The sequence below is a fragment of the Bactrocera latifrons genome, unplaced genomic scaffold (assembly GCF_001853355.1).
Source record: "Bactrocera latifrons isolate USDA-ARS-PBARC rearing strain unplaced genomic scaffold, ASM185335v1 scaffold_120, whole genome shotgun sequence".
NCBI lineage: Eukaryota > Metazoa > Arthropoda > Insecta > Diptera > Tephritidae > Bactrocera > Bactrocera latifrons.
This window is the reverse complement of record NW_017534631.1, coordinates 523748-546883: the sequence shown is the minus strand read 5'-3', so window position 1 is coordinate 546883 and position 23136 is coordinate 523748. Positions and strand designations below refer to the sequence as shown.

Sequence of the window (23136 nt, the reverse complement as noted above, 5' to 3'; positions counted from 1 at the left end):
TTTATCAATAAAATTCAACTTTTATGAATTTGTACACCATAACGTTTATGTGGCTTAATTGTGTGAGCACAAGTGTACATAATAATAATATATAAATTTTAAATACCTCTATACATTAACTTATGAGTATATACAAACAAATATACCCTAACCTCAAATTATCAAAATCACTAACTCAGTACTTATTCAGCTAACCAAAAACTATTTATTTCATGAAACTTAATGAAGCGGAAAATCCTTAAAACAAATTCTACGAATTCTTGCTGTGATATCGAACAAAAAAATTATCCCATATTTCAGCGGTCCTTCAAGCTCACACTAGTTCTCACCTGCCGTTTGCGGTAAGCGATCGGTTCAAATCATATTCAATGAACTTTAAACATTTAAATGCAACACGGAACCCTTTCAATTGCTATTTTGCTTTCGAGCGCTGCACCATTTATTATTTATTTTAATTGTTGTTGTTATAAGTATACACGGAACGACCGCAGTGCCCCGTGTCGTCGTTGCCTCTTTGCATTACGATTTTCTATCCTTGTGCTAGCTTTAACCTTTATACACGGTAAGTGGGCATGTGAATGTACCATGTACATTTGTCTCCCCTAGTTGTGTGAAAATTTACAGCATTTGAGTGTCCCTTGCAAGCATTGAATTGCTAGATGGCAAGCATATTTGTTATGCCGCATGACCATTTAGTTTTGGCACTGCTGTCAAGCTCGAACAAGAAATATCAGCAATTCAAACTCGAGCGACCTTTCAGAGTAAAATTGTAAACACAAGTGCATATGTATGTATATACGTGCATACAAAAATAAGTACACACACGTATTGCGATGCTGTGCCATATTGCAATAGCAATTCGTGTGCTTCCAAAGAGCACTGCAGCAGCAACCAAAGCGATAACAAGAAAAAACTGAAAAGAATGATTTTATTTCCAAATATTGCACTATCCCCCTAGTTGGCAGGCATTCTATAAGGGTAGTTTGCTTGCTTCGCGACCCTTTCAATTTCGAGCACTAGACTTTACTTTGAGTTGTTATTGTGTTCAGTAGTAGCAAATTTTGGGTGATTTTGATAATCAGTTCAATTAGATTTCGATTTTATTTTCACTCTTGCTGCTTTCTTTTTTAGTCTGTCACCTATTCAATTTAAAATTTATTGTCTTTTCACAACGCGTCCGTAAGTCCGGTCGTGCTGTCCTTGGCGTTCGCATTTGGCACCACAATTTCCGACTCCTACAATAGCTGTTGTTGTTTGCTGCTTAGCGCGTGCGGCATTAGCTACACTCCCTTCTTAAAATCCATTTATTGCCATTTCAATTGTAGTTTCTGCTTGGGCTATTTGTGTGCCTTCAGTCGTCATTGTCATTAGGTTTTGCCTTTTAATATTTAGGGATTTCGCGTTCTTATTGTGCGAGTGTTTGTATGTGCCACCTCGCTTTAGTTAATTTATCGTTCGGCGTTCACGTGTTTCCATTTGTGCGACACAATCGTTAGAACGTGTTTGATAATGCGGGGGTGTCACGCTTACAAATCAATCGATATACTGGTTTGCTTTGGGTAAACAAAACTGGTAACTAACTAATTGTGCATGATTTTATGTCATTCAGTTGAAAGTAGGATACAAACTTATTCAACTGTTTGTGATTTATTATTGCCAGGATATTTATGTAACGTTTGATTCGATCGACTTGCAAATCAGAAAAAACGTTTCTTTTGTGAAATTTTTTTGGGAGAGGCTTTCATTTAATAAAAAAATAAAAATAATACATCTTTATAAAATTTAAAATACCTAATCTAGCCAAAAGTTCTGTTACAAGGTCAGGGCGTTTATATAGATGAAGATTTTTAGACCCTCCACATTTCTGTGCGGTATTCGCTAGATCATGTTCTCTAGGTGCTATTTGTCTTGTGCAGAATCTTTATACAAGATTCAATATTCTGCACTCAAGAGAGTTTTGCTTAACTGCTTTACTCCGCCTTCTAAAACATGCTCCTGGTACACTTTTATCCAGTTTTACTGGATACAGAAGTGAAGAGGTGTACCGCCTTTCAAGATATGGACATTTTTTGGGATTTTGTACTCGTTGTATGCGTAATAAACATATTTACAGAGTTTATGGTAAGACTAAGTACTCTAATAATTGGCGATTCATTATGAAACTCCCCTTGATCTAAAAGTCGATCTCCAGGATATAAAAATATAAAGCGACCATATTCACAAACTGGACTTAGGAGTTCAGATTTGACCTTAATATTGTTGTCGATGGCGTTAATATTCCCCGACAGTCAATAACCCTAAAATTTTAGGTGTGACGACTTTCGAAATTTTGCGCTCCTTCAGTTCTCATACGTATGCGATTATAGCCAAAGTACCAATATGGTCGCCTGAAACGCAGACGAGGAAGCTTCAAATTTGTCAGAACACTGCACTCCGAACTCTGACAGGATGCCTCTTGATGTCTCTCATCGAGCACCTGCCTATTGAGGCCTGTATGATCATAGTTAAGGAGTATAATCAACTCTTTTACAAATGGTATTCCTGCAGTTACCTGCTTGGAGCGGAATCGCCTTCTAGGAGTATCGAGAGATCATTGATCGACTAAGTCGACACCATTAAACAATATGCCGACCAGACTTCGGAGGCAACTAACTTCCGACAAGCGCTAACCGCCATTCACAGTGGAGCCATTAACACCTTTAGCGTTTCCCTCTCAGTGAATGGCGTACTTGTAGTCAAACCAACATCCATTGCAGACAAAGAGCTAGAGTTGCCGCGAGAAACCAGAGTGACCCTTGCGCAGCTTCATTCTGAATACTGTAGTAGGTTAAAATCGTACATATCCAGAATGGACACCGTTCATATCGAGTATATACCCTGCGTGAAATGAGTCTCTTCATGACAATGGCCACTTTTTTGTTTGCTCCACCAACTCCACTCATCTGACACTCCTCTTTCCTCCTCCCTTTGGTCCGATGCCATCAGATCCCTTTATTGGGCCCTCCGTTGAATGACGACGACAGCTTAGCTAATACTAACCATCGTACCGGGGATTAGGTACCCGTTACAACAACAACATGGAGCTGTGTCGACAAATTTGAACCCAAACCAAAGCGGTGTTTGATAAGTGGGTATAAAGGGACATGCAACCCTTTCACAGGAAAACTAAGTTGGACTGATATTTTGGTGATTTAATCTAGTTTTGAGCAGTGAAACTATTCTATTTCTCTATAGAAGTTTTCTAACATTTTGTTGCAGTTGTTATTGCAAAACTTTTAGAGAAGAAATAAAATATTTGTAATCGAAGTCATCTCATGATAGTTCCGACAAACAAGCTGTTGCGACGGGGTGGGACCTTTGAGAAAGCGGCTTACATGTGCTTTACTTTCTTGTACTTTTTTACTTCCAATTAGTTAGTTTAGTATGCAAATTTTAATTATTAAATATATTTAACCTTACTTATTTAATTTTTCTAGAAATCGTAAAATATTACTTTAAATAGTATTAACTGAAAATTCGTATTTTGTATGTCTTTAATATATCTATCATTTTAGAGCTTTATCATTTGTCTTAAGTTTGGTAGTTAATATTTTTGTTTACCATTTCTTTTATTTTTTGACTACTCCCCTACAATCACGCCCGCATATGTATGAATGTATACATATACTTTTGTATAGCCGGTACTTCGTGGTCCGCGAAAAATTCCGATTTCGATCAACGTCTTATCATCGATTTGGGTTATGTGAGAAATGTGACACACATCGCGCTGCAAGGACGACCGCACAGCGATGAGTATGTCACCGAATATTCAATTAGTTATGGCATATCTGATTTGGAGTTTGCCGACTATAAAGAACCAGGTGGCAACATTAAGGTAAGCCCCACGTTAACACACACAGCTGTATATACAAATGCGTACATATACATGGAAAATTAAAAAAAAAAGTGAATGGCTTCAAAAAACTGCGTATAAAAGTAATTAAAGAAAACAGAAATGCGTCAAACTTATTACTAGGGAAAATATGCATGACATATGTTAAAAGGAATCTCATTCCAATTCGAAATATGACACAAGACTGACATATGCAACGACGCTGTAAGTCGCTGCATTTGCATATTTGCAGTGGCTTACTGCAGAATGGTGCTTGGGCGCACTCAGCAGGACTTACCACCACTACTTTTTGCTCACACGTATTTCCTCTTTTTATGTAACGGTAATATTGTGCTAATCCGTAGTAATGCTGCTAATGCGCTTATTTTAATTATTCGCTTTGGCTTTTGTTGTTTTTTTTTACTTTTTTAGATTTCTGTAGTGTTTATCTATACTTCTGTTGTAAAATATAAATAATGTGTATTTTTTTTGGTGCTTTAAACATTTTTGTACAATATTTTTATTTTGATTATTCATTAATTTTTTTTTCATGGTGTGCGTGAGATTTGCGTTTGTATGGTGTGTGTTTAAGAAATTATCAAAAAAGTTAACATCCAATTCATAAACAATGTAATTTCAGTATAAAGGGTGCATAAAGCGGCGTTGTAGCGTTGCAAAAAAAAAAAAAATAAAATAAAAAATTTACATTTGTAACACAATAGAAATGTCATATTGTAACGCAACTTAACGCAGGTGAGATTTCGATGCAACCTCTATATCCCTCAGTCTATATCTACATACATATACATATACTACACTGTCTCACTAACCCCAACACACTTTCTTCCATTTATATTAACAAATAAAACACAAAATGCTGCGTAAATAACAAATAACACTTAAACAATAAAGGCGACTCCGCTTGGACACCGATCGATAATACTTACAATCACTTTCTAACACTCGATCTGGGTGAAGCACGCAAGACACGCAAAATCGCCACAATGGGCCGTAAGCATACGCAAGAATTTGTTACCGAGTATATTGTGCAGTATTCGGATGATGGCGAATACTGGCGCTCGTATGTGAATCCCTCGAATGAGCCGCAGGTAAAGTTACGAATATTTAAATACGATAATAGATGATGCTTGTGGATAGTACTAGATCAGAATTGTCGTATTGTCTTGTTCCATTGTTCAATTGTGTTTTTGAATGATTTTTTTTTTTTAACCTTTTTTTTTCAAAAATCTCTTTAGTGCTAATTCATATGAAAGTGTTTTATTTCATTACACTTTTCTCGAAAATCACAAGTTTCTAAAAAATTTATCACATTCTGGTCAGACCTTTTACGTTTTTGTAAGCGGTCCGTGTGGAAAACATTGTTAAGCCCATTGTTTAATATTTCTGACATCAAATTCTAAACATGGTGCAGTAATTTATAAAGTAGTTGAGCAAAAGTATCACCTTTAGTATTTTTTTCTCTTAAGTGGGTTTTCTCGGGTAAAAACATAAAAAATAAAATATTTTATTAGAATTGTTACAAACATAACTATTAAGAAAATTTTTTTGGAAATATACATATATTTTAAACTCGGCCGTTGCGGCGCCATTTCCGCTGATCCTTCGGAAAAAAGATGCGCCGGCGCTGGCAGGATAACTCCTTACAGGATCGTCTTAAGCGAAAAAATACGTGATTTAGTTAAAACTATGGTCGAAGAAAAAAACCAGAAAATTGGATTTTTGGCAGATATTTTTACAAAAAAATTAAAATTTTTTAAATGGATGTAATCGAAAAAATTCTTCGTCTACGTCTTTAGGAATTGTATCTGAAAAGTCTGAGTAAAATTTCATGAAGATTGGTTGAGTAGTTTTCGAGAAATCTTGCCAACCGATTTCAAAAACGCGTTTAAATCCGACGCACTTAGCCTAGCTAGCCTCGAGCGCACAAGTTCTCAAGGCTGCATCTCCGAAACTATTACTCGGATTAACTTGAAAAATTAGAACAACATTCTAAAGCTTTTTAAACCCAAGAAACCCCTTAATATACAACCCTTAGTCGGGTAAAAATATTTACTACTTTTCTGGTCTATTCCAAGAAATTTGAAATTTCGACAAAATATTCCTAGAACAATATTTGTCTTATTCAAGTTATAAATTATAATCCTTAAGCAATCAATCACTGTTTTGAGAATGGGTTTAAAACGATCTGTTTAAAGCTCGACTTCTCAACTCTGACATTTCTTTCGTTGCTGTTTCCTTTCATAAGAGCTCCTTATATTATAGATAACGCTATTAAAAACATAAATTATGTAGATCAGATATAATTTTTATGGTAGGTTGTATAAAGAAAGCTAATATCTTTCAGAGATCACAGACCGTTATTGTTAGAAGTTGATATTTTGCTTTGACGTGTTTTTTCATATTTTTCAAATCGTCATTTTTTTTAACAAAAATTAGATAAATTTTTATATTATGGTTTACATTTGCTAAAAAATACTTACCAAATAACTTTTAATTTGTTTTCAAAGCGAAGTTAAAAACACATTTTTGTTCTTAGTTTCTATTACTAAAAAACTGTATATTTGTTTAATAAACACGATTTTCATGGTAAACTCAATTAACTTGAAATTTATTAAAAAACCACTCCTACAAAAAAGGAAAATAAATTATTTTAAAATTTTTAAATTGAGTTTGTATTTCTTTAATAAGTTCGCTTTCGGGAAAGAATATAACTTTAATTCGACAAAAATTTTTTATTTGTTATTATTTTTATATTTACATGTTTTATGTTTTTGATTCTATTTTTCCTTGTGACTTTATTTTTTATAAAAATTTAAATTTTCGTTTTAACTTTTTTTATTGTATTTATTTATTTTTTTTTATTAAATTATTTATTTAATTTCGTATTCACTTATTTTTTTATTATTATTATTTTTATTTATTTATTAGAAATTTATTATTAAAATTAGTGCTTTTGTGTCATCTATAGCATTTATGTATGCATTTTGTGTTTGGCATTTTTCCTTTGTATATTTGTGTGCTTTGTTACACACGTTTTATATAATTCCCAACAAACACAGTCGGTGAAAGTTTACTAAGATCAACACTATGCACCCCTCTCGGTTTTGGTGAATTTGTTTTGAATGTTATTTGTATCATTAATTTTGAGGTTATGTTTACTACACATAACATAAACCCACCCACAGATGTTCAAGGGTAACTCCGATGGCAATTCCATACACTACAATGTGTTCGAGGTGCCCATAATTGCCCAGTGGGTGCGCATCAATCCAACACGCTGGCATGATCGCATCTCAATGCGCGTGGAACTCTATGGCTGCGATTATGGTGAGTCTGACAGACTTGTTATTTACTTTACAACATCAAAATCTAAAAACTTTTTAATTTCAACACTTTGCTCATTTTAGTTGCGGAGAACTTGTACTTCAACGGCACCGGCCTAGTCACCTATGATTTGCAGTATGAGCCAGTGGCGTCCACCCGTGAATCCATACGTTTCCGTTTCAAAACCGCTTTCGCCAATGGTCTGCTTATGTACTCGCGCGGCACACAGGGCGACTATTTCGCTTTGCAGCTGAAGGATAATAAAATGATATTGAATCTCGATTTGGGCAGCAGCTTGATGACTTCGCTCTCCGTGGGCAGTCTGTTGGACGACAATGTGTGGCACGATGTGGTCATTTCGCGCAACCGCCGTGATATCATATTCTCGGTGGATCGTGTCATAGTACGCGGCCGCATTAAGGGCGAATTCACGCGCTTGAATTTGAATCGTGCGGTAAGTAGTGAGGTTATGTTTACTTTTTTTTTTTTAATTATGAAATAAAATTGTTTATTACTTTTAGCTCTACCTCGGTGGTGTACCCAATATTCAAGAAGGCATTATTGTAACGCAAAATTTCACCGGCTGCATGGAAAACATATTCATCAATTCGACAAATTTCGTACGCGCGATGAAAGACAGTTTTGAATATGGAGACGCGTACCGTTATACAAAATACCACACCGTTTACGCCTGCCCCTCGCCACCCATTTACCCGGTTACGTTCACCACACGCGGCTCATATGTGCGCATCAAGGGCTATGAAGCGCAAAGCACTATGAATGTTTCCTTCTTTTTCCGCACTTACGAGGATAGAGGCATAATGCTGCATCATGATTTCGCCTCGGGCGGCTATGTGCGTGTGTTCTTGGAATTTGGCAAGGTGAAAATCGATATGAAACTCGCCGATAAGCCACGCATCATACTGGACAACTACGATGAACAATTCAACGATGGCAAATGGCATTCGTTTGTGTTGACAATTGGGCGTAATCGTTTGGTGCTCGACATCGACCAACGGCCGATGACCACAACGAAGAACATACAAATATCGACGGGCAAAGTTTACTACATTGCTGGCGGCGTGGATAAGAATGGTTTTGTGGGCTGCATGCGCATGATATTGGTCGATGGCAATTATAAGTTGCCCAAGGATTGGGTACAGGGCGAAGAGGTGTGTTGCGGTGACGAGGTGGTGGTGGACGCCTGCCAAATGATTGATCGTTGCAATCCAAATCCATGCCAGCACAGTGGCGTTTGCCACCAGAATTCGATGGAGTTCTTCTGCGACTGTGCCAACACGGGCTATGCGGGCGCTGTGTGTCACACGTGTAAGCTTTTGAAGTGCTTTAAACGCAGTGTTTGTAAATAATTGTGTATATTTTTGTAGCTAATAATCCACTTTCGTGCCAGGCCTACAAGAATGTGGGTCATGTGAATCAGCGCGTTAATTTGAAAATTGACGTTGACGGCAGTGGTCCATTGGAGCCCTTCCCCGTTACTTGCGAGTTCTATTGTAAGTTAAAATGAAACTTTCTTTATATTTTTGAAGTGTGCTCATACTTTTTGTTAACCGTTTCGTCTTTCATAGCCGATGGTCGCGTCATTACCACACTCAGTCACAGTCAAGAGCACACAACCACTGTGGATGGCTTCCAAGAGCCAGGCTCCTTCGAACAGAATATCATGTATGATGCCAATATGCTGCAAATTGAGGCGCTGCTGAATCGCTCACACACCTGCTGGCAGCGTTTGAGCTACGCATGCCGTTCATCGCGTCTCTTCAATTCGCCTTGTTAGTATACACTTTTTTATCTAAATAAAAGTTGTTAAAATTAAACAATTTCCCACATACTACTTGCAGCTGAGGCCGGCAATTTCCGTCCCTTCTCTTGGTGGGTTTCGCGCCACAATCAACCCATGGACTATTGGGCTGGCGCACTGCCCGGTTCGCGTAAATGTGAGTGCGGAATTTTGGGCAAATGTCACGATCCAACCAAATGGTGCAACTGCGATTCCAATAGTCTCGAATGGACTGAGGATGGCGGCGACATACGTGAAAAGGAGCATTTGCCGGTGCGCGCGGTGAAATTCGGCGACACAGGCACACCGCTCGATGAGAAACAAGGGCGTTACACTTTGGGTTCGCTGCGTTGCGAAGGCGATGATCTGTTCACCAATGTGGTGACATTCCGCATTGCCGATGCCACCATTAATTTGCCGCCATTCGATATGGGCCATTCGGGTGATATTTACTTAGAGTTCAAGACGACACAAGAAAACGCTGTACTCTTCCATGCAACTGGACCGACTGATTACATCAAATTGAGCATAAACGGTGGCAACAAATTACAATTCCAATATCAAGCGGGCAGCGGACCACTAGGCGTAAATGTCGGCACAAGCTATCATTTGAACGACAATCAGTGGCACACAGTGAGCGTGGAGCGCAATCGGTGCGTAGCTCTCAACTGCTTCTACCTTAATTTATCTAATATATAATGAAAAATTTTGTAAAACTCAACAGCAAGGAAGCGCGTCTCGTCGTTGACGGCTCCATCAAAGCGGAGGTGCGTGAGCCACCAGGTCCTGTACGCGCCTTACATCTCACATCCGATTTGGTTATTGGCGCTACGACCGAGTATCGTGACGGCTATGTTGGTTGCATACGCGCTTTGTTGCTCAACGGTAAAATGGTGGATCTGAAACAGTATGCCCTGCGTGGTCTCTACGGCGTGAGCGCTGACTGTGTGGGCCGTTGCGAGTCCAGTCCCTGTCTAAATAATGGCACGTGTATTGAGCGTTACGATGGCTACTCGTGTGACTGCCGTTGGAGCGCATTCAAGGGCCCAATATGTGCTGATGGTAAACTTACAAATTTGCCCCATTTATATTAAGTAGCGCTTGTTAAATTTGTTTTGTTTTTGTTTGCTTAGAAATTGGCGTCAACTTGCGCACAAGCTCGATTATACGCTATGAGTTTGAGGGCTCCTTCCGTTCGACGATTGCTGAAAATATACGCGTTGGATTTACAACAACAATACCCAAAGGTTTTCTGCTCGGTTTATCGTCAAATTTGACTGGTGAATATTTGACAATACAAATATCGAATTCAGGTGGGTGTAACGGTTTTGTTGTTTTTTTGGAAAGCCTATGCTTTTATTACTTTCGCATGCTAAACACAGAATTTGCCTTTGCAGGTCATTTGCGTTGTGTTTTCGATTTCGGTTTTGAGCGTCAGGAGATAATTTTCCCCAAGAAACATTTCGGTTTAGGTCAATACCACGATGTGCGGTTCTCACGTAAAAATGGCGGCTCCACGGTGGTGCTAACAGTGGACAACTACGAGCCAGTCGAATATAATTTCGATATAAAAGCCAGCGCGGATGCACAATTCAACAACATACAGTACATGTACATAGGCAAAAATGAATCGATGACAGACGGTTTTGTGGGCTGCGTGTCGCGTGTGCAATTCGATGATATCTACCCGCTGAAACTGATGTTCCAACAGAATCCACCAGCTAACGTGAAATCACTGGGCAGTAAGTGTACCAAATGAAAAGAAATTTAATGTAATTAAAATAATAATTTTTCCTGCTTTTCTACGCAGCTCAATTGACTGAAGACTTTTGCGGCGTGGAACCCGTTACACATCCGCCCATCGAAATTGAAACTCGTCCACCACCACTTGTCGATGAGGATAAATTGCGCAAAGCGTATGGCGGCTTCTCTATTGTACTAGGCTGTGAGTTCTGACACCCATTCGTCTCTAAAAACCAATTTTACTTTCATACATCGCTTTCGTTACAGTCATTTTGGTCATACTACTGCTGCTATTGCTGCTCATGATCTTCTTAATTGGCCGCTACGTACACCGCCATAAAGGCGATTATCTGACACACGAAGATGAGGGCGCCAACAATGCCGATGACCCGGACGAGGCCGTTTTGCACTCGAGAACTGGCCATCAAGTGACAAAACGGAAAGAGTGGTTCATATAGTTCGGCATGCAGCACATAGGCAATTGGAGCACGTAGTCGACGCGGTAGCTACAACTCTACACAGCCTGCTGCAACTTTGCAATCACAACTATACAACGCACGTAAGCGTACGCACCCACACACACACATACTTACACGTATAGAAAGGAGAAACTGTTCATTGTGGTTTTCAAAAGCAAATCGATGAATTAGCGTAGCATAAAATGTATTTTACACATAATAATTATGTAATTATATTAAGCATGACATGACAAACGGCGACGCAGACGTTTAGCCATAGAGAAGTATAACGAAATGCGTGTGAAAATTGAAAACGAAACTAAGTGGTTTTAGCAGTCCATAAAAAAACTTTGGCTAAAAAGAAAGTAATATTCTTTAAGTGAACAAGACGATGCTTTTAACTGTACACGAAAATCAATATATGACGATCAAAAGTAAATCACAGAAAATTAAGCGAAATTAAAGTGTAAACATTTCTCATTGGACGTTGCGTGTCACACTGCCAATTTTGAAATAAGCGAAGACCAGTTGGAAGTGGTACAATATTCAGCAGGGTCTTAGACGTCGCGGCATTCCTAAAAAGTCAAGTGTTCTTATCTACACAAAGTAAAAGAAAAAACAATAGGCATATACCATATACAAATATTGCCAAAAAGTAGACCCACTTACTTTTGCTTCCAACTGGATGTAATCAATTTTTTGTCGTATTTTTTTTTTGCTGATTTTTTCGCATTATGCTCGCTTGCTAACATTTAGTTCGTCGTTTGGTTTTACGTTTTTAATAGGTATTTCTTAATTTTTTTTTTTTTTTTTTTTTTTTTTTTTCAAAATAACCTTTTATAGATTAGTTTTTGAAAAAGAACTCAAACCATAGGCATCTCAAAAGTAAATTTATACCGTCCATTTTCTTTATTTTAAGTTTTTTTTAGTAATATAATTTTTTAAATTTAATTTGCGTGAAAAAATATTATTAAGCAAACAACAACAAAAAAGCAAGAAGTGAAGAAGTTGTACCGAATCTCTGCAGTTTTTATATGTAAGCGCTTTGCATTTTTTATATTTGTTTATTAATGCTTTCGCTGTTATATGAAGGCTTTTGTGCTTTAAGTAAGAAATTTAATTTCACAAATGTCGTTTAAGTAATAAAATTATTAGCTTACGCTTTTCCGAATGACATTTGCAGTGTGTGTTGCAAAATTGGTACTGTCATTTATAACGGCAATTTATGAAACGCATTAAATAACGTGCATTTGATTCGAATTGTTGTAATACCCGTACATTCCATTAAATCCTAAACAACTATCACATCGACATGAGTTATAAGTATTCATACATACCTAAAAAATTATACTTATATTATACGATGAAGAAAAAAAAAAAACGAAGTCTTAAATTTTTTAAAGTGTATTTTTAAATTTCTTTCAAAATGTATTTTTAAAATTTTTTTCACAAATATTTTTTCAAAATTTGTTTTCACATATATTTTTTAATTTTTTTGTTTCAAAATATTTTAAAAAGTTTTTTTAATTTCTTTTCAAAATTTTTTTTTAATAAATTTTCAAAAATTTGTCTCGTCATATAAGAAAATATCTGTATTCGCATTTTGTCTAGGAAAGAGAAATAAATTATGAATAAAAAAATTTAAATGGCAACACTAATAACATTACTTGTACAAAATTAACTGAAAAATAAAAGAAAAACATTGACCGCATTGTGCGCCTAATTATTTGGAATAAATAGGTATATATTACTACACTTACAAAATATTTTGTAAACACTTGTAATCTGAAATTGCTAGGGTTCTAAACAAATTGTATAAATTGTCTATGTAATTCATTTTTGAAACGAAATATAATCGAGCCTATAAAACTATTATGAAATTCAGCTAAATATTTAGGCACAAAGAGTGAGTTGTAAAGAAATTACAACAAATAAAGTAACAACAACAACATATTAGTAGTATGCATATGTTCATAGATCATACTAAGTTATGAAATAGTTATTAACTTTTAATAAATTTTCATTAATACACACACAATAAATGCATTTCTTTTATTTAAATTCTATAAAGCATGGGATGGTTTAAAAAATCTAAATGACGCTGGCTGGATGCACTTATATGCATGGCATCACAAAAGTGATGTGGGACGATCTTCATGGAACTCTCTGGATCATATCTCTTCCGCAAAACTTTTCTATCGAAAACTCGTATTGGCGATTCATTAGATGTTGTCATCATCCATGCCTCTGCACCATATAGCAGGACGGGGATGATAAATGACTTGCTAAACTTGGCCTTTGTTCGACGAGAGAAGATTTTTCTTCTCAATTGCCTACTCAGTCCAAAGTAGCACCTGTTTGCAAAAGTTATTCTGCGTTGGATTTCGAGTCCGACGTTGTTGTTATTGTTGATGGTGATTCCAAGAAATGCGAAATTATTTACGACTTCGAAGTTATGATTGTCAACAGTGGCGTTTGATAGGTCTGGCGGCGTGAGTGACATGATGGGGATTGATTGATCATAATTTGATTCAAATTACGGTTACTCTTCAATCTCTTCCCTCGCGGTATGAGAGTCCATTCCGGCGATGGCATACCACTGGTATTGGCTGTAATCAATATGGACTCTTTGTTAGGGAAGCGGTACTGGATATATTGAAGTTTTTGAAGAGTTAGGAGAGGGGATGAGCAAAATCCTCGTCTTTATGAGGTAGTTTGGGGGGTGGATGATATGGTTCTTAGGGGGTGTGAAAGTTTCATGGTTAGGAAAATTAAGTGGTGGACGTGTAAGTTAACTTTGAAGAGGAGGCAGTGATTCAAGTGATTGAAAGTTTCAACGTGCCCGAAGCTAAAATTCTGACAGTCTGTTCCAGCTTGGATATGCATTTAGCTGTGCGATGAGGGATATTGAATATTGGTGGAGTTTCGTTAGAGAGAGTAGGAACGACCCTTGGGGTCAGATCTATGGGATCTGCGGGGTCGTAATAGGGAGGAAATGTTGTCTCTTCACGTCGGTAAAACTCTGTTATCGTCTTGGAAAGATGATGTGGAGAGGGAGGGATATCTAGGAGGCAGGAGCCTTATAGATAATATGGTCAGGTGTAGGTGGCAAGACTTTGGGACAATAGTGCTAACAGTCGAGTGACTTATGGGTACATTTGGGACGTTGATTTTGTTGAGGTAAACCAGTCTTCATATTCTGTCGGAGTCCATGCTTTCTCAGGGGCCTCTGCATACAATTTTGCATCGGAGATACCTATCTAATAGGTTGGGTTGGTTTTGTGCGGCGGCGGTAGAGGCTGTGTGCATGTAATTACTGAATGCTCAATGTACTCGGACATTAGGAATATGGGTGATTAGGGGATTAGGTGGACTGATGAACGTTTAGATGTTAGCGGTGTTATCTCCCCTAGTCGGAAAGCCGATATATTAGCGTCCCTTACTGGTGGATTGTTTAGGCGGCGAAAGCCTTTTGGCTCGGAATTCTTCTTGAGTGAACGGTGTGTGCGTGTAATTTGCATATAGGGTCCAATCCCTGGTCACCAGTTCAGAGCAGTATGCGAGCTCAACTGGTACTAGTTTCGGTTATGTGGTCTAATCGGAGACATATTGTATCACATGGAGCAGGAGCCCTTAGAGTTCGCTTCAACCTGCTCATCTGGACTGGCTCCTCGGGGAGTATCGTGGTGGTTGTGTTTAAAACCCAAATGCAGGAAGAACTGGCTGAATGTAGAGTTGCATTGCGGAAGGCCTGACATTTTCAGCGCCCTGATCAACGCATTGATTTGATCCGCTGTGTCTTTGAGCGTCGTGGGCTAAGGCTGTCGTCAGCACGTACCCACGTTAAACCCAACGGACGTTGTTAACAGTGAGGTGGGAGCCAGTGACGTAGGCTCGCAGCTTTGACGATGTCGGTCTAAAACTTGAAGGTTTATAAGCTAACTTTATATATACTTTGTTGAACGCTCGCTCACATACACTTCAACACATGTCACTTCGGTTAACAACAATACTTACTATTTCTTGAAATTAATTAGAACAAAACTCGTTCGCTACAGATCAATTAAACCCAAATTTATTTCGGAATTTATGTCTAAAATATCTAACTTTGTATGTAAGTATCTATGTTATTAACGTTTATTGTTTTTTCATATTGTTCATAGTCAATTATTGTGCTAATTCATATTTATATTATTTGTATTATGTAACAATGTTGTATATAAATATTGGTTTTTGTTGCACACTACATATGGTTGTTGGTATGTACCGTAATACGGTATGCACTTACTTTAAGTATTTCTAAGTATAATATTTCAATATAATTGTTTCACTACACATAAAAACTAATTTTGATTCTCTAAATCCTAGGGAGCTAACCATCTTGTGTGTCAATGTAAATCTAAGTCCATAAATTAGAAATATAATAATATATATTATATAAATTTGGTTTTTCGTGGTAAGACTCTTCTAATATGTATTTAATTATGCATTATAAATTTTTTATTATTTCTATATATACTTTGTATATTTGTATATGTATATGTATAGTATATATGTCTATGTGTTTGGAGATATATGTTTTATAGTTTAATTTTAATTTTTTTACAGTACATATTTCTCTTTGTGAGCGTTATGTACGATTTATCGTTATGTTTGTATAAAAAATGTAAAAATATCGTAAAATTAACAAAATCTACTCTCTAATTTCCACTGTAAATAAATAAATATGCAAATTCGAAAGGCTAAACCAACATTTTCCCTTGATACAATTTTTTTGTATTTATATCATTAATGTCTGTGTCAGTGTCTGTATTCACATGAGGTCTTCTAATCAATGCACATATCCCAATTTATGTGATTTTTATTTGATTATGAAAAGGTTAATATATTTTTTTAATTTATAGTTACAATATTAAATTATTTCCTCGGTTAGTTAGTATGTATTTATTAATAAATTATTCAATTTGTGTTACTTTTTAATTTTCAGATAGATTATATTCCCATACAAATATGAGTATTTCATTTATGTGTGGGGTTTATAAATTACCTACAGTTGGACTAACCCATCAAAATAATATGGAAACTAAATGAATGCAAGAATAGATTAAATTGATTGTTTGCGGGAGGCTCATTGCAATTTTTTTGGCTCGAAGTTATCAATAGTAATCGGTCACTTTTCCTCACACTTGGCGATGGATAAATAAATTATTACTGTTCACAGGAATACTTTCGCTCTTTAATTTTATTCAAGATATTTTGCTTAATTCCTTGAAGGCAATATCATTAGACTCTCTTTTCACTCAACTACTTATGTACTATTGCCAAAAGTAGTTTTAATTAACACCTTGAACTGCTCTGCTCTACCCTTGTTTAGCAGGAGACATTACTTGGTCTAAAAAATCTAAAGTGCTAACCATCGAGAGGACTAGGACTTTCCAACAATTTGACTGATATAACAAAAATTGTAATACTTTCTAATTTCAAATTTGAGTATTATGGGTCGCTTGCGCGAGGCTATTCGTAAAAAGAGGTTGGAAATATAGGCCGATAACTCTTGTTTTTTGCACCACGATAATGCACCGTCGCCTACTGCATTTGTACTTCGTGAGTTTTTCGCCAAATTGTCTGCCAGCCACCGTATTCACCTGATTTAGCTCCGTGTGACTTCTGGCTATTTAGAAAATTCAAACGACCACTCCGGGGAAATCGTTACAGTCAATTGAATCGCTACGCGCATTGAAGGCTTTCCTGAAATTGATTTTAACTAGTGTTTCGAGGATTGAAAAAAACTTTGGCGCAAGTGTATTGGGACCAAGGGGGATTTCTTTATAGATTATAGATTTTGAAGTATAAATTAAGAGTTTTAAAGTTATGTTCAATAAGTTTTGTCGTTCGATAAGAGAGGCGGTTGCTGCTAGCCATTTTTTGTTTTGTTGGTACACACTTTATATGAATGTATGTGAAGTTTCATTTTAATCTATCAATTGTTACAAGCCATTTAGTGTCGCCGTGTCACAGTAAAATTTATATAATATTCATATGTTGGAAGGTATATCACCAAAAGAAATTCATAAACGAACGTTAAAAAGACATTGAATCAAAATAAGAGGCTAAAGAGTGGTGTGAACCAGGTTGTTCGGCTTCGAAACGAGTTCGTGTCCAAAAATCGGCCAAGAAAGTTATCAGTTTTTTGGGATGCGTAAGGAATTTTGTTTGTGGATTACTTGAAAACTCTTAAAACAATTAATTCTGAATATTATCGCAACCTTTTAGATCAGTTGAAGGAAAAAAATCGTGAAAAATGATTCCTGTTTGCAGAAGAAAAAAATCCTTTTTCATCAGGACAATGCACCGTGTCACAAGAGCATTTTGACAATGGCTAAAATACATGAATTAAAGTTCGAATTGTTGGAGCATCCACCATATTCAGCAGATTTGGCCCCTAGCGACTGCCATTTGTCTCCAGAACTCAAAAAATGTTTGCGTGTCAAGCGTTTTTCATAAAATGAGGAGGTATTTTTCAGACCTTCCGGATTCTCACTTCAGGGATGGAGTCCACAGATTGGAGGATCGTTCAAACAAGTGTATTAATGTTCAGGGAGATTATACTGAATAATAAAGTGTATTTTGTAAAACTGTAGAGTAAATAAGTAGCTGAACTACTTCTGCATTATGGTGTTGAACACATTGAACTTACAATTTGTTATACAAAATATTTTGTAAATACTACCAGGAAAACCCTAACCTTAGCTTTAAAAATATTATAAATTCAGACTAGAGTAGTAATTTTTTTTTAAGTTTGAAACTTTGTGCTTCATCAATTGGAGTTACCCCCAAATACCAAAATGTATCCGGACAAAGAAAGTTTTTGCGATTGAGAGATTTTCTCAATTCCACTCGCATGGATGTTATTGGCATCTTCAAATATAATATGTATGCTATGGTAGACCAAATTTTGTAAATGATTTCCTGTGTATGTTAATTAATTTGAAATAATATGGAGAAATATGGGCAGTCTTATGGAAATAAAATTTTATTTTAAACTTTATTTTAAAAAAATTTTATGTCATTTTTAGAATGTTATTTACCTATTTATTTGTTTATGGATAATTATATATGTACATATGTATTTTGATATTCTTTATATGCATGTTTGTAGCAATATGTCGATATGTGCTCAATTCTTAAATTTCGTCTGCTTAAATTTGAATTGGTTTTTTGTAATTTTATATTTATTTATACGAAGATTCAATTAATTCAACACTTTATTGTAGATTATTTGTATAAAGTTATGATCTCATTGCTAAAATATATTTCACTTTTCCATATTTCAATTCAAGTTATATTATTTGCAACAACACGTTTCTTCAAGGTTATACAAATTTATATATTATTTAGTTTCATCTGAGAGTTTTCAATACTGTTCGGTTTGTTTTGTGTTACACGGTGTAGTGGTTATTGAAATAGAAAAGTTTTGCCATTGAAATCAATACTAACAAGTAAATAGAAATTGTAAATGTGACAGTGAAAGGATTTGAGTTTTTCTAAAGAGTCCTAAAGTGTGTAAGCGGAAGTGATGATGATAATAAGTGTAATTCAAAAAAATTTTGTAATAATATTAGATTCGCCAATAAGTTTTATGTGTGGGCTAATTTTAGTTGCTTCAAACTGTCATCATGTGATAGACTTCACAATGTTTTAAGCTTTATACTCTGCATTTCTTAGTTAGATCCCTTTAACAATTGGGAAATAAGGTTAAAGCTAATGACTGTAAGTATAATGAGTCAAGTAATTTGTAGATTTCCACCTCCAAGCTCCGATAGCTTTCGTAAAAATTTTTGAGCTTTTAAATACAGTCGGATACAAAAACATACGGATATTGCAATTGAAGACATGTTCCATGCTGGAGGACCGTCGATTTGAAATATTAAAAACAGTGAAGAATATGGCATACTCTTGTGGAACCCCCAGAGAAGATCTGGTGACTGATACCCAGAGTATAGAGGGAACACTTCTCCAGCCTGCTGAATGGCAGTGAAAGCATAACAACAGGAGATGATGAACCCGGTTAGTTCTGCTTTCGCCAGGGCAAGACGAGATATCTTCTGTCATCAAACAAACATCCGTCACACTCCCGACTTGGCTCCCACGCCACTATTAACTTCGAGTAATAATTTTGTCTGTCTTGGAATCAGTATTAACACCATCAACAATGCCAGCCTCCAAATCCAACGCAGAATAACTGTTGCCAACAGGTGTTACTTCGGACTGAGTAGGCAATTCAAACTCTATAAGTCATTCATAATTCCTGTCCTGCTACTCGTATAAGGTGCAGAGGCCTGGACGATGACAACATCTGGTGAGTCGACGTTACGAGTTGTCGAGAGAAAGGTTCTGCGAAAGATCTATGGTCTTTTGCGTATTGGCAATGGCGAATATTGCATTAGATGGACGATATGGACATGATTCAGAGCATTAAAAGACAGCGGCTACGCTGGCTAGGTCATGTCATCCGAATGTATGAAGGCTGAAGGCCAACCCAAAAAGTCCTTATGAAAAGTGTTTCGAGGACTGGAAAAATCGTTGGCATAAGTGAATTTCATATAGTGCAGATTATTTTGAAGACGACAAAATAAATTTTGATGAATAATTAAATATTTTTAACAATTACCGGGCACTTTTTTGTCACAATGTATACAGACCAAACAACATATTTTTTGGACAGTGTCTTAATCTGTTGTTATAAAATCAATTTAATTAGAATTAAACAATATGTATACATTATTAATGAAAGAAGTTTAACTTCTTCTATCAGTCATCAGTTTTCCGTCTCCCTGTCGCGCTCTATATTGGGCACTGCAGGCTCAAGAAATACTTGTCCAACATTGGCATAGTCTCTTGCGCAAGCTGCCGATTTTGCGACATGAAATTGGAAACTCCAAAACACCTGATTCTATATTGCCCAGCAATTTGTAGCAGCAGGTACAGAGCCCGTGTATCCATCTACGTGAACAGGGATCACATCACCTCAATCCAGCAAGCTCCCGGAACTATTCAGGGTGCTGGACTTATGTGAACATATGTGGTATAGGACTGGGCACTATAGACCATAGCTCGCAGTGCAAAACCTGAATTATTTTCTATCTTTCTATCAGTCAGGTATTGTAGAAAATATTTTACCAGAAGAATATCGATATTTTCTATTAAAGTTAAGTCATTTGTTGATGAGATTAGTTTGAAATCTGATGTTGTTTCATTGCGCTAGCTTTTAGCATCACGCTTCTATAAGGCCAGTTTTCTTCCTAAACTTTCATACTCTCTAAGGAAGACTGAGTAGCGTTACAAAACTTAATACAATGCTGATCTGTAGAAAGTATGGCTGCGAAAGAAGAAGCACGAATGTGCTTAAAGGCTGGAATATCTCCCATGTATTTTATTTCGACAACATCATAAAACGCTTTAAAATAACGATTTCTCGTTTTTGTAAAATTAAAAATGAATATGTAGCCAACCTCGCCATCTATAAACGATATTGAGAGTAATATTGATAATCGTAGTATTTGAAGATTGGACTAAATATTTTTTCGATGATGCAAACTGAAAATTTATGGAAGAAAACCCGTTGCTTTCTTTATTTTGAGTAGAAAATGGAAAAACTTTTGATTTTACAAGAGATAACATTAAGAAACAAAAGTGCTCTGTGAGAGTTTTAGAAATTACTTAATAATATTTTAATATTTTCTCTGGTATACGTAGGCAACAAATTGTTTGAATCTCTTTGAATCACAACTGATGGTCTGTTTGGAAGAACAATAATTAAAACGATTACAGGATCCCTGACGAGTGTCGAGTGTAGCTGTAAATTAAAAATGCTGTCCGATAAGACTTGTGGGCTTCAAATTTTGGCATACCAAAATAAAAAAAAATATTTAGGAAGTGATTTTCAACATAAGCATATTATAAATGTATTTCTATAACTGTATATATGTATCGCTATTGTTTTCTAATATTAACTACATATGAACCTACTTATTTATAGTGACGTAGTTTACGTTTCTACTTGTGTTATGAGTCTTTTGAGTGTTATCTACGGTGTACAAAGTTGTGCTATGATATGACTCCATTTTAATATAATATTTGTTCTCTAAATTTATAAAATTTTTGAAACTATGTATTCTCAATATAGCATATAAGTCTAATATTGTAGATTTCGTTAATTATAATCAATTAATGCCATATACATCTATAATCATTCTGTCAAATATATTTAAAAACTGAGTAGCTGAATTGTGATATAGGCACACAGAATATTTGTTATTATATTCATTGGAAGTGTTTTTACGTGGCTGAAGCATGTCCGACGATTAGAACCTAAGTGTGCTCTGCCGAAACAACAAAAATAGGGATCCCACAATCTGATCCAACTGCCTCCGTATAAGCATGTAAGGTTTTATCGAGCGTGTGTAAGATTAAAGGCCAACGTCAACAAACAGATTGGATCTTATCAGCGTGGCTTCAGATCTGGAAAATCTACAAATACCAGATATTCATACATCAACTCTTCGTCGATTTCAAAGTTACTTTAGATCCCTGCAAACTGATATTCCTGCAAAACCAATACGGCTGTGTAAGCTGACGTGGAGCAACACCAAAAACTCCGTCAGGATCTGGAAGGACTTTCCGAGCCGTTTGATAACAAAGGAGATTTCAGACAAGGAGATTCCCTATTGTGTGATTTCTTTAATATATTGCTAGAGAAAATAATACGAGCTGCAGAGCTAATTTAAGAAGGTAAAATTCAAGTGTACAATTGCGGGTGCACGCAGATGATATTGATATCATTGGATAAGGAAGCGAGTCGATTGGGTTTGGTTGTAAACGAGGACAATACGAAATATCTGCTGTCATCAAACAAACGGTTGTTTGCATCGCGTCTTGGTTCCCTCGTCATTGTTGACAATGTGCCAATGTGTTTTGACGTGAATACCTGTCTATGAAGACTAAACTCCACGTTGCTTTCCATTGCTAGAAGCACATAGATCAATACAATGCGTTGTTCAGAAATTGTTGACAGTCATAATTTCGAAGTCGTAGATAATTTCCTCTATCTTGGAACCCGAATTAACACCAACAACAACGTCAGCGTCGAAATCCAACGCGGGATAACTCTTGACGAGGGAGACCTTCACCACGCTGGAAAGACCAGATGTAGAAGGATCTGGCCGCACTTGGAATCTCCAATAGGCGCATATTTTTTGACTAATGAAAAGTTCCGGTTTGATGATGCCTCTACTAGAGTATAATCAATATAATTTTTTGTTAGTCCCGACCTTTAAAAGGCGTGTGTATAAATATGACAGCTGTCGGATCATTTGTTTATGAATTATGTACATATATCATTTTGAGTGAAGCAAATTTTCTTATCGTGAAATATTTGGATAAAAAGTAATTTGGTGTGTTGATAAAATATCACCTTTTGAAGACGGAGAACGCAGTGGATACTCAAAAGAGGTTGTTATCGACGAAACATTCAAAGTGTCCAAATCGAATTTTGGAAGATCGTCAAGTGAAGTTGTTCGATATGGCAGGCACACTAAAGTTATCAACTTGTACATCATATCATACACGAATACTTGGGTATGAGAAAGCTCTGTGCAAAATGGGTGCCGGGCGAGCTCTCTTTCCTCCAAAAAGAACGACGAGTTGATGATTCGGAGCAGTGACTGTAGACGTTATATCATAATAAAACCAAATTTTTGCGTCGATATGTGACAAGGAAAGCAACATGCGCATGGGATAACTTTTATTAACTACATACCTTGAAAAAAGAAGAATAATCAACAGCGACTATTACATAGCGTTAATGGACCGTTTGAAGGACAAAATCGCAGAAAAACGTCATCTTTTGCGGATAAAAG

The 23136-nt window shown here is 36.3% G+C and overlaps 1 protein-coding gene across 3 annotated transcripts in view; it reads left to right on the top strand.

Annotated features, from left to right (window-relative positions):
- The window catches only part of LOC108978362 (neurexin-4), an 18775-nt gene extending 6592 nt beyond the window's left edge, over positions 1–12183 (top strand). For 2 of the 3 annotated variants that reach the window (XM_018948603.1, XM_018948601.1), the window contains exons 3-14: positions 3678–3874; positions 7078–7219; positions 7300–7670; positions 7738–8545; positions 8605–8730; positions 8806–9009; positions 9079–9670; positions 9742–10079; positions 10151–10330; positions 10415–10759; positions 10828–10962; positions 11028–12183. In XM_018948603.1, the coding sequence (XP_018804148.1) occupies positions 3678–3874; positions 7078–7219; positions 7300–7670; positions 7738–8545; positions 8605–8730; positions 8806–9009; positions 9079–9670; positions 9742–10079; positions 10151–10330; positions 10415–10759; positions 10828–10962; positions 11028–11218 (3629 nt within the window). In that variant the 3' untranslated portion in view covers positions 11219–12183. Of the gene's footprint in view, positions 1–3677; positions 3875–4783; positions 4981–7077; positions 7220–7299; positions 7671–7737; positions 8546–8604; positions 8731–8805; positions 9010–9078; positions 9671–9741; positions 10080–10150; positions 10331–10414; positions 10760–10827; positions 10963–11027 lie in introns of all 3 variants that reach the window. The other variant, XM_018948602.1, reaches the window with a different exon arrangement.
- Positions 12184–23136: the final 10953 nt, after the last annotated feature.